Below are 19,549 nucleotides of genomic sequence, written 5' to 3' on the forward strand. Positions count from 1 at the left end.
CTTTAGCATGCCTGCATGCACATAATGTTCAAATTATCCATACGCATTCGTTTAGGAATAAGCACTCAGCAGTCTGTTGTGTTTCACGCATTAGTATGTTGATGATTAAAACGTGTGTATATAAAGGAACGAAGTATAAAGCGAGGGAAGTGAATCGCTTTTGCTAAGACAAAAAAACAGCAGGGCGCAGGACTCACAGGCAGCAGAACGTCATGTCTCCGCCCACCTAATACATAATCATGAGTCCTGCGCCCCTGCGTGCCCTTGCGCGATGACGTAACGCGACAACTGCGGGTCCCGATTGCTGCAGCCGCTTGTCAGTGTGACGAAGATTGGCACTCAGGTAAGCTGTCACTCAAAGTCCCTCTTTTTCCGTTCCCTATCAATCAAACAATCTGGGCCGCACGCAAAAATGTCCCGGGGCGAGGAGCGCGGACTTAGTCAGGGCAGCAGAGGATGTTTTTTAGAGGAAACAGAAGCGGCAGAGCTCTGTGAAGGATAAAAAAAACTGTATACATGGGAGGGGGGGTTAAAAAATATGTCGGCGTTTTGGGGGCTGAGGAGGATTGTGGAAAAGCAAAGGGCGAGCGCTAGAAACGAGGCCCAACATTTTACCACGTAGGGGAGGGGAAGTAGAGGGCAGCTGTCCCCGCTTGATTGATTGACTGAAAAGGGGAGGAATTTAGGATCAACCGGGCTAGCAATCCAATACTTAATAATTTCTTTGCTGCCCAATTATTTCATATAGCTGACAAGAAATATAATTTAATTTTAAATGCATACTGTTAAGCGACCGACGCGGTCTTATTATTTGGTAAAATGGCTTACTTCGTATCAATCCGCAGGAGGGTCTTTTTCTGTACCTGGCTAGATTGGTTAGCTAGCTTGTTTTTTGGCCGCGATTACCTTCGCTAAATATGGCGCTTTGCGTTTTGGTTGCACTACCAGTACGAATACACTTTGAAGTTAATACTTAGCTACGTCGAAGACGTTAGCTCGGCCATATGGTTGCTTATTTGACTGAAGCCTAGGTTGGCTTCGTGAACTAGCGCAAATGTGTCGTTTACGTTACTGGATATTTGTTAGCTGTACGAAAACGACCGTTTTTCCAGTCGGGCTGCTTTGTTTACGAGTAACGTTAGTCGGGTTATAGGAGAGTAGGCTAATATTAGCCCAAAGGATTTATTTCACTTTCATGTCCCCTTGCCGCCACGGTTGCCACAGCTAACACGAGCTAAAGGCTAAACCGTGGTGGGTGTGTTAACATCAATTGCAAGACACGCTAAGATAACATCAGCATTATTATTTGTACAACACCCCTTAGGTTCATGATACCAGCCTCTTCTTGGCTTTTAGAGGTGAGCTGGATAAGCTATATGCAAAGAAGAGTAACGTTGGACCCCGTAGTGTGCTTTCGCTACTAGCACATATGAAGACAACATTTGATTATATCATTAGCCCCTCTTCATTTCTGTTCTAATATTGACATTTTGTATATATTTTGCATCTTGGTGTTACAAAGGGGAACAGTATTTATGTCCATACTTCTGTATTTTACCGTAACAATGCCAACCTAATTAACAAAGCCAGTAACACTGATAATAGTTTAATACTGAAATCAGAACAGTTCTGTCATTTGAAGCTTATGTGCAAACACCTGAGGCAGTCTAACTGAAACTGTGTGTACTGTGTAGGTTGGCCACCAGTCCCTGCACTCTATAATGCCCCAGTGTTTGCAGCATCTGCAGTGAACGTGATGGCAGCCCACTCAGTCTCCATAGATAAGTACCCAAAGGGAGAGCAGCAGGTGGGTGAGAGGGACAAACTTTGCTTGGACCTGCAGGGAGCTATAGTCTGCTCTTTTGAGATACTAGTTAACTAAAGAGAATAAGCACAACAGCAGAACGGGATACTGTTTATAATTGGGACATCTAAACATTCTAGGCTAAAACTTTGAGTGTTCTGGACTCTTTGCCTAATAGATAATTTATTTTTAGTGGTGATAAGTCAGCCTTGGTAGCAGAATAACGTGAACACTTGGTGCATGTAACACTGGAACGCAATCGGTGTCAATGCTGTTACACCAGTTTGAGTAATATATAGACTGTGAGCTTGTCTCTGGAACTCAGTATGGGAGACATCAGTAATACATTGTAAGCCTCATTTCCTCCTAGTATTTATCTGTATGCATATTTGTAAATTGCTTAAAAAACATCTTTATTTAGGTGCTAAAATTTGTGGGTGTTGAGAGCTAAAAATGAACTATGACTAAGAAGAAATGTTCCTCCCTACGCAGGCAATCATTTTTGGTCTATTTGTGTTCAATCTAAGTCATTGTTGGCTGCAGTCACATGGTTGGGGATGAGATTTATGCTCCTTGAAGGGACTGTGTTGCCGGTAGGCAGGCACAGTGTAAAAAGGGAGAAAGACTTTGCTCAGTGAAAGTATTTTGCAGAGCCTGTGCTCACATTTCAATTCAATTCAGTTTTATTTATAAAGCACCAAATCACAACTACAGTCGCCTCAAGGTGCTTTATATTGTACAGTAGACCCTAAAATAATACATACAGAGAAAAACCCAACAATCATATGACCCCTATGAGCAAGCACTTTGGTGACAGTGGGAAGGAAAAACTCCCTTTTAACAGGAAGAAACCTCCGGCAGAACCAGGCTCAGGGAGGGGCGGGGCCATCTGCTGTGACCGGTTGGGGTGAGAGAAGGAAGACAGGATAAAGACATGCTGTGGAAGAGAGACAGAGATTAATAACAAGTATGATTCGGTGCAGAGAGGTCTGTTAACACAGGTGTATGGAAGTTGGGGGAGTGTATTCTCAGTTGTTATTCTTTGGACACCAGAGATGGTAGTGTTTCACTTTCTGGATCATGAGGGTTCTGCCAGACCTATGCACTGGGGACTTAAAAAATATTTCAGAAAAGGGTTACAACCTAATGAATCTTAATAGCTTTCCATTTCTTTTAACAGTTTGTTTGAACAAAGTATGGAGATGTTAGCAAAGGGAATGGAAGAACCAAATCGGTCATTGTCATCTTATTTTCTTTTTATGCTGGAGGTGCGAACTAAACTCTCTGTGTTGCCTGTCCTGCTGTGTGCTGAGATATATATAAGCATTTATGCTGATCTGTCTGTTCTACCACTCAGTTAACATTATACCAGGTGGACAGTGCTACAGTAATGATAAACCAGATAAAATTGTACCTCCCACACTCATTCGGTGCAGTCATTGGCAAGACTCTGTGGTGCCTGCAAAACAATGTCAGGTAAAATAGTGGCATTTAGTTCATGTGTGACTCTTATTATGTATCCACCCAGGAGTATGCCTAGAAACTATCTGTTAATATTTTTCATTGTATGTTTAAAAAAATATATATATATTGTTACTCTGTTCATTTAATGGGGTTTAGTGACCACTTTAATGTGTCTCCTTTTAGCAGGCAGGCTCAGAGGAAGTGATGTAAACCCACAAAATAGTCTCATGAAAAAAGCTATACTACTGTTTATTCACACCAACGTCTGTTGAACAGCAGTGCAGATTGTGTCTGCAGAGTGTGGAAATTTTATGCTGAAATAGACTGAAGTGATTCTGTCTGCTGCAGATACACAGCAGTTATTTTTCCAAGTAACATGATGTCATCGAAATGCATGAACTCAAAAATGTGACTATCCATGATGATGTGGCTCCATTTCATCAATCGTACAAAAATGAAGCCAAAATTTCCCACTTGTGAGGGCTGCCATCTTGTACTTCAGGAGTCAGAGTCTGTGCAGTAGTGACTCTTAGTGGAGGAGTTGTTGATCTCCTGTCTACAGCCCCACAGGATGTAAACGTGAGCATATCCCATGTGCTTTTTATGTAGCCGGGGTTGTTCAGTTTTAACATCTCTGCTGGTGGTTTTACTGCTCCTCAAGACTCAGGAAATTAAGGCAAATAAAGCCATGTTGGTTTAATTAAAAAGGCACACATCTTACCATACTATAGTTGTATACAACATCTAACATCCTCCTCCTTCATCCTTGCTAATGTGTTAGCTGGATTAGCAGTTAGCACACACACTGTTAGAAGCTTGTTGTTATACACCAGTGTTGCTCATAGTCGAGATGTTTGACTTATTAGTCAGTGTAACTTTGTTACCCTGACTTTAGACAAGAGAAATGACAGCTACATACACACCTCAGAAACACAGTGTTACTGTAATTATCTAAAGATTCAATGTTGCCTTTTGAGATTTTAACATAAAGAGAACTGGAGACTTGCACTCTCTGAGCACTCTGCAGCCTGGTAACATGGAAACTTTCAATTGGATCTTACATTTAAAAACACATCAGCAGAAAGTTTCCTTGAAGTATAATTTTTTTCTTTTCATTTAACAACATGACCCAGAGTAGTAGTAGTTCGTTTTTTAAATCAACAGCTGCATTTACTCAGCCAAAAACAAGTGAGGGAGACTATCAGAGCCAAGCTGGGTCTGGATTCTTGGCTCCAGTGATTTGTAGAAACTTCCTACTATTCTTACAACACAGCTGTCCTGTGCCAGATGTTTGTTTGACCCACTGAGGCAGACATCATGTCAGAAACATCAGGAGGACTGAGGTTCATTAGAGGGATCAAGAAGAGCTCAGGCTTCAGCATCAGCTCCCTCAAAGGGAAATCTTCAGATCTCCACCGTAGGCCTAAAAGGAGGACAAACCCAGCACTTAAACAGTGTTTCTCAACTTTTACACAATGGTGTTACATTTAGTTCAGTAGAAAATTATTTAAAATCTAAACATATAGTAATCACAGAGGTGTTGCCCTAATATGTACAGAAGCTGAGCACAGCGGACATCATCAGTTTTCTTAAATCCCAAACTGAGTAACTGTTTATGTGCCTAAAGGTAAAGAGGATAATGGTACATATGATACCAATTACATAGATATATAATCCCTTTGACTTTCTTTCATGAACTTCCTCAGTAAGATAGCTGCAGCCTTCACTGACGGTAAATAATCTGGCAGTTTAGTAGGGCTGCCACAAACGATTATTTTGATAATCGACTAGTCACCGATTATTTTTGCGATTAGTCGACTAATCAGATCATCATCCATTGAACGTAAAACGTACAGCTTATTGCACCAGCAGCATCTGCTCTTATATAACTATCATTAGCTTACAGCTTTAAGTGTTTAAGGTATGTGCTAACTAAAAATAAAGACAAGATGATAGTTTATTAAATTTTAATGAAGTTTGCAGATTGTTTCGGTGAAGTTTAATAAACTCCTCGCTATCTAAAATATAACAGGACACCGGAGTAAATTCTCGAGCATCTCACACTTCTGATAATCAGCTGTCTGCTTGACGTTTATTCAGCTGTGTAAAAACTATAACTTTAATCTCAGCCAAACCGATTCACTCAGGAACAAATAAAATACTAAAAAAAAAGCCAAACAATAACATTTTTAAGTTATCTAAGTGACTTATATTACATGTTTAACCTGAGTAGCGAAAGATGACGGTGGGTTTGAAAATGATTTGCCGGGAGTCCGGTGTTCTCACGGCTCTAGTGAGCCTTGCCCCCGGCTCGCTATCGAGCTAGTGGGTAACAGACGTCTCTGAAAACGTCGGAGCGCTTTTGAAAATATGTGGTGTCTTGATAAACTGAGCAGATATTTGAGGTTTACACAGCTACATTCTCGCCAGAAAATATGTTAAACGTTTATTTTGTGACCCAGAAAGAATAATAAGAGTAATTTTAAAACTAACTAGCTGCCGCCATTGTTGGAAACTGAGCTGGGCTGCACTATGAATTCTGGGACAGAGCTACTTCTTCGGGGTTTAACGGCAGCTGGCATCCTTGTACATGCAGTGCTGCCATCTTCTGTTTCAGTCCGTTATTACACTCTTAAATCTACTACTTATTCCTGCGTCTTTTGTGATCTTACAAAGCTTCAAACGACGCGTCGACTATTAAATCAGTCGTCGACGATTTTGATAGTCGACATAATCGTGACTAGTCGACTAATCGTGGCAGCCCTACAGTTTAGCCTTTTTTCTTTTTTAATCAGGTCATTTTTGAGTTACTATAATTTTGCTCCAAAGTTAAATAAGTGAATTTAGCATAAAGAGTGGGCTTACTGGATGATTCGTCTGTCACTGGGTGGTGCTGAGAGCAACTCCTGTAATCAAAGAATCATTGCAGTCAAATGTGAAGTTTATCTTTTAAAGCTCATCCGTTCATTATCCTGACACACTTTGGTTCTGAACGTCTTATATATTTTACAGTCTGCAATTCTGATGACAGCTGACATACAAAGTGTTTGTTAAAAAACAAAGCTTTATATAGAGCAATACAATAAGCATTAGTTCTTTCCATGGATTTTTAAATTGGATTCAGGTCGTGTGATTGGCTGGGCCTGATGGCAGTTGATTTTTATCAGGAATGTCGGTATATTTTTCCATTCATCCTTCCTTCAGATATATGAAGTGTGCGAGTGCCGTATGCTGGAAAAATGGCCCCACACCATGATGTTCTCACCTCCAAACTTCACTCTCGGTTTGGGGTGTTTGACTTCCAAACATGGTGTGTATTACAGCCAGTGTTGGTCAAGTTACTTGAAAAAAGTAATCAGTAACTAATTACCGATTACTTCCCCAAAAAAGTAATCCCGTTACTTTACTGATTACTTATTTTCAAAAGTAATTAATTACTTAGTTACTTTTTAAAAACACAATTTACAACCTGAATAGGTGATAAAGCGATAGATCTGTCAGCCCAATTCTACTTTTTCTGCATAATCCATCATGCAAAATGTAATCAAATGGAAAAGTCTCCTTTTTTTTAACTTGTTTTATCAGTTTTAATCTTTTAACTTTATGCATCAAGCAAAAATTAAATTATATGCAACATTCTCTGACTGGAAGAAATTAGTTTAACATTTAAACCTATTTTCTGCACATTCCAGCACATAAAATAAAATATTTTTTGTGTTTACACTCAGTCTTTCAAAGTAAGTAAGTAAAACAAAGCAGAAAATAAATAAAATCAAAGACTAGCAGTCCTGTTGCTCTATTTTCACCTGTAAAGCAGGAGTGGGGCAGGCGGAGGTTTGCCCTGGTGCAGGTGTGCCGCAGCGGTCAGTGGAAGAATCCGCGAGTTTCTGTGAATTTCCCATTAGGTCGTTGTGCACTTGGTGCTTGTTTAGGGTTTTTTTTCGCTGTAAAAAGAAGTTTTCTTCCCACGCACAACGGACACTAATGTTTTTGTCACTTTTTATGGGATCAAACTCAAAGTAAGGTCAGTACTTCCACGCTTTAAATGCTGCACGCTCATACTCTCTCCCGCACTTGATATATGATCCATTGTTGATCTGCACACAGCTGTTGTCACGAACGTCGCACTCGCTTACGTCACTGTCTTGAGACATTCTAACGCGTTACTGCCCATCTCTGATTACAGCATCCAAAGGTTTCAGTTTTGGTCTCGCCTGACCAGAATATGTTCTCCCAGTATTTCACAGGCTTGTCTAAATGTTGTTTAGTCAGGCTTAAAACACACTTCAACATGCTTTTTCTTCAGCGGTGGAGTCTTGTGTGGTCATTGTGCATACAGGCCAGTCGTACCTGCTGATTCCAGATCTCTTCTCATAATTCTTTTGACTCCTCTATGGGCTCAAATTGTGGTCATAAATATTTTGTACTTGTAAATCAGTTTTGTATGTGTAAAAAAGATTTGTGTGTGGACTTAGCCAAAGAATACGTGTGAAACTCTGCACTCAAGTTTCAAGTTACAAGTACGAATTTTGACCCTATTTTTCTTCCTTTCATCTGATTGGTCATGTCAATCACAAATGTAACTATTCAATCAGAGAACGGATGGGTTTGACTGTCGGAGGGGCGCTTTTTTGAACTGCAGGTCCTTGAAGGGTAATACAGTTTGAAGCTGGAGGATCTCTATATAAATTAGAGATGGCACGATACCACTTTTTTATGTCCGATACCGATATCATAAATTTGGATATCTGCCGATACCGATATGAATCCGATATAGTGTGTTTTTTAATCAATAAAACTGTTTTTTTAATATCTTGCTGCTTTTTGTATAAGTTCATACTCAAGTTAAAAAAAACCCACTAAAGCTATTCTGTTATACCTGTATGCAAAAAATACACTGCACCCAAAATATTTCATAGTTCAGCAAAACTGATCAATCTAACAAACTTAAACCTGCTCCATCCTCCCTATTCTGGTATTTTAAAGAGTAAGCAACCTAACTAATAGGGTCCTAAAACTCCCAGCAAAAAAAAAAAAAAAAGGAAAAAAAAAAGGGAACCCCCCCACCCTCCACCTCATGATGCTTAATTGACGTAATCAACTTTAATTTGATGCAATGTGAAAAAAAAAATGCACAGAAATCAATTTTTTTTTCAAGAATAATTAAATAGATTCAACATCTTTCTTCAACAGAACTGCACAGATGGTATCTTCCCAAAGGAAAAAGTACTATAGCTTACTAGGGTATATTAGACTTAATAGTTACTATATACAGTAATGGACTTCTATACATTTTACATCAGATTAAAACTTTGGGTGTAAGATTCAGATAATTATTTATTAAAAGCTAGATATTTTAAATGAGAATAAGAAAGAAAAGTATGTCTTTGTGCCCCCTTTTCCCTGTTCATGCCCTATCGGCCCCCCTGGCTAAACTTTGCTAGATCCGCCCCTGCACAGTTACCAGCCGTCAGCTGCGTAGAAAAAGATCCTGGTGTAGAAAGTAATATTAAATAAATTCTAACAACAGCTTATCAAGCTTAAACGTGCTGCTGTTGTTCAGCCGCTGGTTTCCTCTTTCTGGCGTGAAGTGGGCGATAAACAAACAAGAGAGACGGACTCGTGACAGAAAAGCCGATCAGCTGATCATTGATCAGTTTCACGATTGAAGTAGCAGCAGGAGAGGGAGAGAGAGAGAGAGAGAGGCAGTCGCTCCATATATCGGTTGTTAAGCTTAACGCGGGAATGCTTTACAAACATTCAGAGATGAACTTACACACTTGCTTTACTTCTCTCTGGGGAAACTTCCTCGGAGATAAAATGCTGGTTTGGTAGCGAGGCTACAAATGCTAGGTCCCCTAACTTTCAGCAGCTGTTGAAAGGATAAAGTTGTGGTATATCTAGTGGTTAGAAATACCATCATTACTTTAGGATTAGTTTAACACAAAGTCAGGGCTGACCCGGGACCACTGCTGTGAATCACAGTGCGCAGCATAAAGGTCCTTTCATATCAGAGGCAGCATGTGCTGCTAATGCTAACTGCTAACTAAAAGCAAAGGATCCAGAATTTGTTGCGCTGGCTGCTGGGCTCTGTGGGTTTTTGCAGCAGCTCTACCTGTACTAGATGCACCTGCTCCTTGTCGTTTCTATCTCTGACTTTATGTCCTCTACAAGAGTTTGTTTTTTTTGCTGGTTCTTCAAATGTTCAATAAAACCATGTATGCTAATTCATAACGAAGAAAGCTTTGTAACTATCCCCACCAGTGAAGACTGTCATTTCAAAGCACTTGAATTAATATGTGTAACTGGGTAAATGAGGCATGGTGTAGAAACATGTTCTTTCTGTTAGTCCAGTTTCCTTATTGTCAGTTTGAAACAGCAGGTTGTAGTTATGGAAGGTAAACAGTAGACCTTCTCTCAGTATCTAGACTCTGCCTCCAGTTCCCAAGCAGATACACCCAAATTTCTCTAACTGTTGCTGCTAATCAAACTTCTAAGAAAGGTGACTCCTTGAACCCAAATCAACATGAGTAGTAGTAATGGCAGTACTAGTACTAGTAATCTGAGGTGAACTTCTTTTGTTTTTGTTTGAGCCCTGCCCCATTTGCTAACAGAGAGGGTGGGCTTCATGACCTGTACTGCAGCCTCACACCAGGGGGCAGTAGATACTTTTTGAGGAGCTGTCAGGTCGTCCAGGTTTTCTGTAGTCATTTGTTAGTAACTTGTTGATCTCAGAAAATAGTCTTTTTGCTTGAAAATTCCTATGACTTTGAAAAGGAGTGCTATTAAAATGAAGCCACACGCTGTCACATGTCATCTTTGTCTTGAACGCTTCGTGCTTTAATTGTCTGTTTCTTGTCTGTTCTCACCTTCCTTGCAGATGCAAGGCATCATAAAGGTAGACAGTGATTCGGAGCAGAAGTTTATGGAGGGTACGTTGGGAGAGGTGCCCAGCCCGGCACCAACAGAGCCACAGACACCCATGGACGCTGACAAGGCATCCATATATCGGTAGGAGTGTATGTTTGTTTAAATAGAAATAGAAAATCAGACATTCTCAACAGTAACAGTATATGCAAGCTGTTTAATTTAAATTAAATCAAACTATATATGAACAAAAGTTTGCACATGCATATTTCCTCTGGAGAAGGAAGCTTCTCCACCACTGCTCTCTCTCACGCCTCTTTTTCTCTCCATCCTCACCTCCAAACTGACTTCCTGAACTGAAGTCAAATCTTTAATACATGAAAACGTGCATAGTAGAGGTGGGAATCACCATACATCCCACGATACGATATTATCACAATACTTAACGCACGATACGATATTATTGCAATTTTTAAAAATATTTTGCGATATTCAGATTCTGTACATAAAGGTAAACTTTATCAATATTCATTTTATCTAATAATTTCAGCCAGTTTTATTGTTGACAAACTGAACGGTTTGTATTACAGTCTAGTCCAACTTACCATCTGGTACAATTATAGCTATTCTGAACTATGAAATTTGTGAAAACTATGCAGCCCATTCAGCAACTGAAGAATTTGAAAGTAAATTAACACAAAATATAATTTTACATTAAATAAAAAAGTTTTAAACTTAATTAAAATAAAACATGTCTTAAATGAAAATAAGTAAACTGTCATGTTTATTGCTGCCATAAAAAAAGTTAAACACATTTGGACAGTGAAGGAATGTCAGGATTCTTGCTCAGAAAAAGGAGCTGATCAACATGCTCTGAAGTCAGAGCACAAAAACTTTTTTTGTAACAAAATATCGATTTCTGCTGTCCCTGTATCGATACATTATTAGCAAACAAAATATCACGAATACTACACAGTATCGATTTTGTCCCCCACCCCTAGTGCATAGACATGATTATTTATTCCAAATGTTGTCCTAATTACATATCGTCAGCAGATTAGACTTGTAACCCTGCTGCCCCCTGATCGCTTACAATGAGCATCATGTTAGCTTATAACCAGCTGTTGTTTAGGCAGCAACAGTTGGTTATAAGCTAACATTATGTCAGCTGATGTTAGGCTAGTGTCCTAAAACGGTCCAGACAAAGAGTCTGGTTACATCCTCACATCAAATGAGAGTTTATTTTCCAAGCGTTAGAGTCCAACAACGTGAGCTCCACTTCGAAGAAAGTTTCACCAAGTTCAGGATATCCTCCACACCTCACCTGAGGAGGGAAGCAGGTTGAACGGTTGAAAGAGTTTAGGACTGTGTGTGTGTATTTGTGTGTGTAAATATACATATATTAAATGTCTGATGTCAACACAGAGTTCTGATTCATTTAGGTCTCATGTCCTGCTGCTAATACTTTTTTTGTTTTTCCCTGTCCATGTGGATTTTCCAAGTTCTTACTGAGGAAGCTTGAAGTGATCCTTTTTCTGTGTGTGTGTGTGTGTGTGTGTGTGTGTGTGTGTGTGTGTGTGTGCGCCTTTCGTAGGCATCCTCTGTTCCCTCTGTTGGCCCTGCTGTTTGAGAAGTGTGAGCAGTCCACGCTAAGCTCTGATTGCATCACTTCAGCGAGCTTTGATGTGGACATTGAGAATTTTGTCCGTAATCAAGAGAAGGAGGGGAAGCCTTTCTTCAGTGAAGACCCTGAACTTGACAACTTGGTGAGACATTGTTGCTTCAGTAAGCTAAACCTTATTTCACAGCATTTATGTTTGTACATGCAGAGGGTTATGTAACCTATCCGAACACGCTTGCATATTGTCTTCCAAACAACCAACAACTTGAAGCTCAGCAGGGATGTCGATACACCGATTGGTTGAAAAGAAAGGGAGTGACAGAAGGTCAACACAAACCACAAAAACTAAACTATAATAAAAGATAATCAAGAACAGCATGAAAGGCTTTAGTGGACACTTTTCATTGTTTTCACTTCAGCTCTTTGTTTGTTGATTTCACTTCTCTCTGAAGGGCCAGCAACAGTAGAAGCCCACAGACTTTTGTGACAGTAAACGGCTACAGGGGCCAGAATCGGCCTGTTAAAGACGGCCCACAGGATGGCTTTGGAAATGTGAAGGAGGGCATAAATTTAAGACTTTTAGGTGTATTTTCTTACTGAGAAAGACCTTGTGACCATTCATGCTACAACAAATAAGTAGTAATTAAATCTTCACAGGGTGGCATCGTGCTGTATTGTAATTCTGTGCTGTGATCGGAAGCGACTGTCATAACTGGACCTGACCTTTGACCTCCCTGTAATGCCCTCAGGTAAACATTTGTTAAACAGAAAGATGTTGAGCCTAAGAACTCTTTCCATTCCTTCTATCTAAAGATGGTGAAAGCCATCCAGGTGCTGCGGATCCATCTGCTGGAGCTGGAGAAGGTGAGCGACCTGTGCAAGGACTTTTGCAGTCGCTACATCGCCTGCCTCAAGACTAAGATGAACAGTGAGACTCTGCTGAGTGGTGACCCGGGAAGCCCATACTCGCCTGTACAAGGCCAGGCCCAGAGCTTCTCACCCACCAAGTCTCAGGTATGCAGTGTAGGTGAACTGCAGGCGTCACCACCAAATGCCTCAGGTGATCAGTGCCCCGGCTGGGGTATATTAGCCAGTTAAATGGGAATACTTTAAAAATGGCGTTATAAGAGTTAGCAGCATGGAAAACATACATGCGCCTACTTTATGTATGCATGCTCTATTACACAGACCCCCAGCTCCATATCAGGGACCATTAGTCCCCAGGGTCAAATTGTAGTTCCAGCATCGGCCCTGCAGCAAGGAAACGTTACCGTGACAACTGTCAACCCCACCCAGGTGGTCGCAGGTATGTCATCTTGGCGTACGACCCCTTCCTCAGGTACTGCACTAATGACTGTAGCCCAGATATTCACATGTACCAACAGGACTCTGATTGAGTCTTCTGCACTCAGCTGAGCAGGTTAGAAAATTGTGTGTTTGTATTTCAGGCGGGACTGTGTACCAGCCAGTCACAGTTGTAACTCCTCAGGGCCAGGTGGTAACACAGGCTCTTTCTCCCGGGACAATACGCGTCCAGAACAATCAGGTAATACATCTGTCTATGTTGCTGCCGTGCTATTAAGTGGAATCCCTGTCATTGAATTTTACTGCTCCCACTTGTGGTTCCTAGAGTATTTAAAAGTAGAATGAGAGGCAGAGCGAAAGTTAATTGAATTAAATGAAGACAAGCTTAGAGGTGTTGGAGGGCTTCACGTTGTAACTTTGTTCTATAACAATGTAACAACAACCTTTACTGCGTATTGACTATGGCAGATAATGTGTTGTCTGCTCCTAATAACAAATGATGTAAGCTTTGTAAGATCGGTGCCCTGTCATTAAGGGCAAATAATTCAAAATTAGAGCTGAGGTCCTTGGTTAAATGATGTGGAACAGTATTGTAATTTAACATAACCTTTCATTCTGTTGAGATAATTAAGAGATGGCTAAACAAACATCTGTGTACTCAGCTTCAGCTGCAGTTTCACCAGGACTTGAACCTCTTTAGTCATGAGGACAACTCAACCAAGAACAAGCGCGGCGTTCTTCCAAAGCATGCCACAAATGTCATGCGCTCATGGCTCTTCCAGCACATCGGGGTGAGTCTTTGTGCATAAATCATCTGCCTGTAGAGAACTCAAGTCCTTACAAAATAGTGATGCATTTCAACCCTGTTCTATTGTGCAGCATCCGTATCCCACAGAGGATGAAAAGAAGCAGATTGCTACTCAAACAAACCTGACACTTCTGCAGGTCAACAACTGGTGAGTTGCTCTTTATCCCAAGAAAATACTAACTACATCACTATTTACAGTCATGTTTGTGATGGCAGGCAATTTTCTACTAATTGTTGTAGTATAATTGGTCAGCCAGGTAATTGTGCAGGGCTTCCTGCGATCAGCTGAGGGTTTCTTCTTTGCTCATCTCGTTTCACTTTTCACTGATGAAACTCTGACTTGTTCCCGTAGTTTGCCATTTGACCTCTCTGCTTTTTTGCCTAATGAAAACAAAACAAAAAAGACGATATTTAACTTTGCCCTAAGTTAATAACTGCAACTTCTTTAAGTACAGGTGGGAAGTGTCACCTTTTTAGCTAAGTTTAAGGAGGTTACGGTGTATTTAATATGTACAGGACATCAGACAGTTCCTATTCTTTGTGTCCTTTGAGTCAGGGTGTGTAAAATCCAGCTAACCATACAGCTGTCCATACCTGACAGTGAGCCTAATCAGCACCTGTTAGCATTTGAAGTGCAAAGGTCTGTACAGCCAGCATCACCCTGTGTCTGCAGGTTTATAAATGCACGGAGACGGATCCTGCAGCCCATGTTGGATGCCAGCTCTTCAGAGACACCCAAAGCCAAGAAAAAGACACCTCAAAACCGGCCACTGCAGCGCTTCTGGCCTGATTCCATCGCAGCAGGAGGAGGGGCCATGCCTGATGGTAGGCAGCACAACACCGTATCGAGATGCTTTCGTTGTTGTACTTGGCCCATATATTAGAGTTAATGCAGAGAAACAAACACTAGTTGATGTAGTGATACCAGCAGACTTCCTGTCCGCTGCTGCTGCTGCTTAACAAACTGTTGTTCTAGTTTGGCAACAAATGTCATCACTGTATCACAAATGTTGCTGCTTTTAACAAATTGCTGACAATGTGACTAGGACTGCAACATTTCATTACTTGATTGTTTAAAAATCCTTGACACAAATTGTTTGATTCAATGCTTTAATGTACAGCTCTGTAGCACTCAGGTGTCACTATTAAGTAGCTTAATGTGGAAAGCACAGAGGCAGTTGGTACTGTTACAGAGACGGTGCACTCAGGTAGAGAAAAAAAGATTTTTCCAGCATCCAAAACAACAGTGCTGTTGCTATGACAGGAAGTTTTACTAGGAAAAAGCTGGCAGGAGTTCTTGAGCAAACCACCTGATCAACAAGCTCCAGCATGAAGAACAGCAAACTTTGTAAGCTGCTCTGTCCACCCCCGTTTGTTTTACACGGCAAAAAAATCTGGACTACAGACGTTAAACAGATGAACTAAAGACGTGAACTTATCAATCAATCAATCACCTTTACTTATAAAGCACTTTAAAACAACCACAGCTGACACAAAGTGCTGTACATTGGAACCAAAAAAATAACATTTCATAAGATATGAATAAAAGCCAAATAAAAGAAAGAAAAAAAAAAAAATTAATTAAATAACTAATTTAATTTCAACGGAAAACTAAGTCTCACTGAGGTTAAAAGCCAAAGAATAAAAGTGGCTTTTTAAGACGCGATTTAAAAGTGGACAGTGAAGGGGCCTCTCTAACGTGCAAGGGCAAAGTATTCCATAATTTTGGAGCCACGATAGAGAAGGCCCCGCCCCCTCTGAGCTTCCTCCTGGATCTCGGTACCTCCAGGAGCAGCTGGTCAGCTGACCTGAGAGACCGACAGGGTGTGTGGAGATGAGAAGCTCAGAGAGGTAAGGCGGGGCAAGACTGTGAAGGCATTTAAAAACAAACATAAGAATTTTAAAATGAACTCACTGCGGTGAGGCTAGGACAGGGGTTATATGCTCTCTTTTACGAGTTCCTGCTAGGAGTCGTGCAGCAGCATTCTGAACCAGCTGCAGACGTGAGAGCAATGACTGACTGACCCCCACATAAAGTGCGTTACAGTCGTCCAGGTGGGAAGCATGGATCACTGTTTCAAGGTGCTACCTCGAAAGAAAAGATTTTACTCGTGCCAGTCGCCTTAAATGATAAAAACTGGACTTCACCACTGCTCTGATTTGATTGTCCAACTTAAAACCAAGATCAGTAACAACAGGTTTAAAATAGACTTCCAGGGGTCCCAAATCTACAGAGGACGACTTGCAGGGACCACTAGGTCCAAACACCAACAACTCTGTTTTGTTTTCATTAAAATTTAAAAAGTTTAGAGCCAACCAAGCTTTAATGTAAAGTAAAGTATCAAAAAAATCACAAAGTGCTTCACAGAAGCTAAAACCTAGTCATCTAGGCATGTCATGAGAGGTATTATGGAGATGCCACCTTTCTGCTTCAGTGGCAAATAAATTTGGCAGTCATCGGCATAACAATGAAATGCGATCCCAGGCCTTCTAAGGATGGAACCCAGAGGCAATAAATACAATAAAAAGAGCAGAGGCCCTAAAATTGAGCCCTGTGGGACGCCGCATGACAGAGGAGCAGAAGATGATTCGGAACCGAGAAGGCTGACAGAGAAAGTTCTATTTGACAAATAAGACCTAAACCAGTTGAGTGCAGTGCCACCAATACCCACTATATCACTTAATCGAGAAATTAGAATATTGTGGCCTACGATGTCAAAGGCAGCAGTTAGGTCAAGCAAGACAAGAACAACATGGTTACCAGAATCACATGCCAGAAGGAGGTCATTAAAAACCCTTAATAATGCAGATTCTGTGCTGTGAAGGGTTTTAAAACCTGATTGAAAAACCTCAAAGATGCCATTATCATCTAGAAAATCTTTCAGTTGACTAAAAACAATTTTCTCTAAAACCTTGGAAACTAAAGGCAGCTTGGAAATAGGCCTATAGTTCGCTAAAACTGTGTGATCAAGGCCAGGTTTCTTAAGCAGTGGCTGCACTACTGCATGCTTGAAATTTGCAGGAACCACACCAGAAGGCAGACTGCTATTAATAATTTCAAGGACATACTGTCGTATACTAGGAAAAATTTCTTTAAAAAATTGTGGAGGAAAAGGATCCCGAGGGGAACCTGTGGGCTTAATATGGCGAACCACAGCCTCTAAAGTGGAGAGCGTCACAAGCTCAAACTGAGTAAAAACAGCAGTGCGAGGGACAGAGACAGAGGGTCAGAGTCAGGAGCTGTGATAAGAGCCCTGGTGGTGACAACCTTTACAATAAAAAAGTTCAAAAATCAATGCAAATATCAGGAGAAACTTCCAAACAGACATTCAATGGAGTATTTAGACCAGTGTCACTGGTCCTAAATAACACACGTGGGTTATGACCGTTGCAGCAGGAACAAACTTGGCAATGACAGACGAGCAGCCACACCCACCGGCGCCATCTTGTCAATCCCAACTTAGTCTGATACAGTTTGAGTTTAAATAAAGATGCTGAAGGCTCACAGCAGCTCTTCTACTTCATATAGTGAGAGGAAAGAGGGCATGAGGTGTAACAGACCATATTTATTTCAAGGCTGCAAGGCAGATTGAAACAAATACAGTTTTAATTCAACAAAAACAAAACTGTAAGATCATATTGGACGTGTGTTTTACATGATACAGCAGAATAAAAGCATTTCCTGGAAAACAACGAGACATGTTCGTGACTCGTGTCAGGAGTTTCCAGCCACAGCTTTTCCCTTCTGACTTTTTTGGTAATAAGCTTTTAAAAAAAACTGTCTCAATATTTTAGGTACAATGGTGACGATGAACGTGGAGGGTCTGCAGAGCCTGACATCAGACGGTGCCACGCTGGCAGTACAGCAGGTGATGCTGGGAGGCCACAGTGAAGACGAGTCGGGGGACAGCGGAGATGAGGACAATGACGCGGACATGGCGGGGCTGGGCCTGGACAATAGCAACTCATTGCAGTAGAGGACAAGCACCGCCCACACGCAGAGGACACACAAAATGAGTTCGACAGAACAGAGGTGCGTCCGTTTGATTTCCACAGAGCACAGGACACACTGGGATGGACCCTGCACTCTTCCAAGCCTCCACCCTGCTGAACGGCGGTTGTTGCTGCACGTGTATGTCAGGAGTGTCATTTCACAAACAGTTTTTTATTGTATAAATGATGTAGGTGAGTGCACTTTTTGTATATTTAAGCTCAAAAAGATGAAATCAAACTGAAAAAAACAAGTGTTAAAAACACCTGAGACAAGTTTGTATACTCCGTTAATAAATGTTGACTTTTTTTGTCCCCGCCCCCGTCCCCCCCCTGCTCCCAGTTAGATTGTCATTTTGGATGAGACCACTTCTGTCTTGTTCTTGTGTCTCTGGTTTGTCTTGACTTTTGCATGCTTGTGTTTTAAGTAGACGTGTGTGCTCTTATGACTGACTCCATGGCTCACACTGCCCCCTGCAGGCAGAGTAGAACACAGGTGGAGAGATTAAAAGTAAATTAGAGGAGAGATGCTTATTTTTCTATACAAACATATGAAATGAGTGTTTGTTTTTTTTTGTTTGTTTTTTGGTTTCATTTTTGTGTTCTCCTGTTTTGTAAGAAATATTTATGTACAGATTCATAATAAATGCTGTGACCCTGTTTTCCAGGGTTCTTTTGAAGTTTTCTAAAAAACGGAAAAAGGAATTGAATGCTGATGAAAATTACTATTTAAATTGGTTTTAAGCTTAAAATATTAACAAGGCCTTATCTGTGTTCTTTTCTAAAATAAATCTTACCAAGAAGCACAAAAAGGAAGTATGACCCTTTGAGAAATTGGCCAAAAAGACACTAAACAGTGGAACACTTGTGGCTCCTTAAAGCATATTTTTACTTTGTGTACTGCAGTATCACAGGAACCCTCTCCAGCAGCAAAGCGACTGCAGTGTTCCCGTCTTTGTTTGGCCCACAATGTGTATACCATACATTATGTCTTTTAACCATTTTACAGTAGTAGCATAGGTGTCACTTTCTAAAATGCACAATCCAGAACACTATGCTAACCACACAATCAGGAGGGGTTACGAACTCCATCAATAAGAAGCAGTGGACTTTTTGCACGCATTTAGCTTTTATTTTATGTACACGCTACATACATGCTGTTGCATTGAAAACAGAGCAGCTGGAAACTTGGAGTCATTGCCCTCCTGAAGGAATGATCCCAAGGGCTGCAGCTGCAACCATGACCCGCCCCACTACACACACACACACACACACACACACACACACACACACACACACACACACACAGTGAAGGATCTGAAAGCTCCATCAGTTTGACATTACTGCACATATTGGGGTGCCTCTTGTTTAAATAACTGTAATGCTGTACTGTAAAACAGTTGTTTGTAAGTAGTTGCAGTAACTTGGTTTTTATCCTTCTTGTAAAGTTAACTTTGTTCATTTGATTCAGCCTGAGGGTTTAATGGCTACGCGTTGCCCTCGCTGAACTCTGTCACCTCTGTCTAGCTTTTTATGAAGCATTCACTTTTCTCTTGTACTTCTCGCTCGTCTGTTTTGCCTTAGAGCTTTCTATTTTGGAATAAATGATGCCTAACTCTGCTGTCCACTGTCTCTTTACTCTTTTTCCGTCATGTTCTCCACCAGACAGGACTACTTCAAAGTCTCTGAT

General features: G+C 40.9%; 1 protein-coding gene across 9 annotated transcripts; it reads left to right on the forward strand.

Annotated features, from left to right (window-relative positions):
- The first annotated feature begins 240 nt into the window (after window positions 1–240).
- Window positions 241–19,484, forward strand: pknox1.1 (pbx/knotted 1 homeobox 1.1). Of its 9 annotated transcripts, none has more exons than XM_084908528.1 (11): window positions 241–343; window positions 1,695–1,807; window positions 10,149–10,279; window positions 11,730–11,901; window positions 12,570–12,770; window positions 12,945–13,095; window positions 13,205–13,302; window positions 13,724–13,852; window positions 13,941–14,017; window positions 14,543–14,694; window positions 17,665–19,484. In XM_084908528.1, exons 2-11 carry the CDS (start codon window positions 1,757–1,759, stop codon window positions 17,844–17,846), a joined length of 1,344 nt encoding a protein of 447 aa, XP_084764654.1. In that variant the 5' UTR covers window positions 241–343; window positions 1,695–1,756; the 3' UTR covers window positions 17,847–19,484. The 9 variants fall into 9 exon arrangements, with proteins under 9 accessions (XP_084764654.1, XP_084764656.1, XP_084764652.1 ...); XM_084908526.1 differs by lacking the exon at window positions 241–343 and adding an exon at window positions 373–1,358; XM_084908527.1 differs by lacking the exon at window positions 241–343 and adding an exon at window positions 373–1,251.
- Window positions 19,485–19,549: the final 65 nt, after the last annotated feature.

The sequence above is a fragment of the Perissodus microlepis genome, chromosome 16 (assembly GCF_051167445.1).
Source record: "Perissodus microlepis isolate ML-2025 ecotype Zambia chromosome 16, ASM5116744v1, whole genome shotgun sequence".
Classification (NCBI taxonomy): domain Eukaryota; kingdom Metazoa; phylum Chordata; class Actinopteri; order Cichliformes; family Cichlidae; genus Perissodus; species Perissodus microlepis.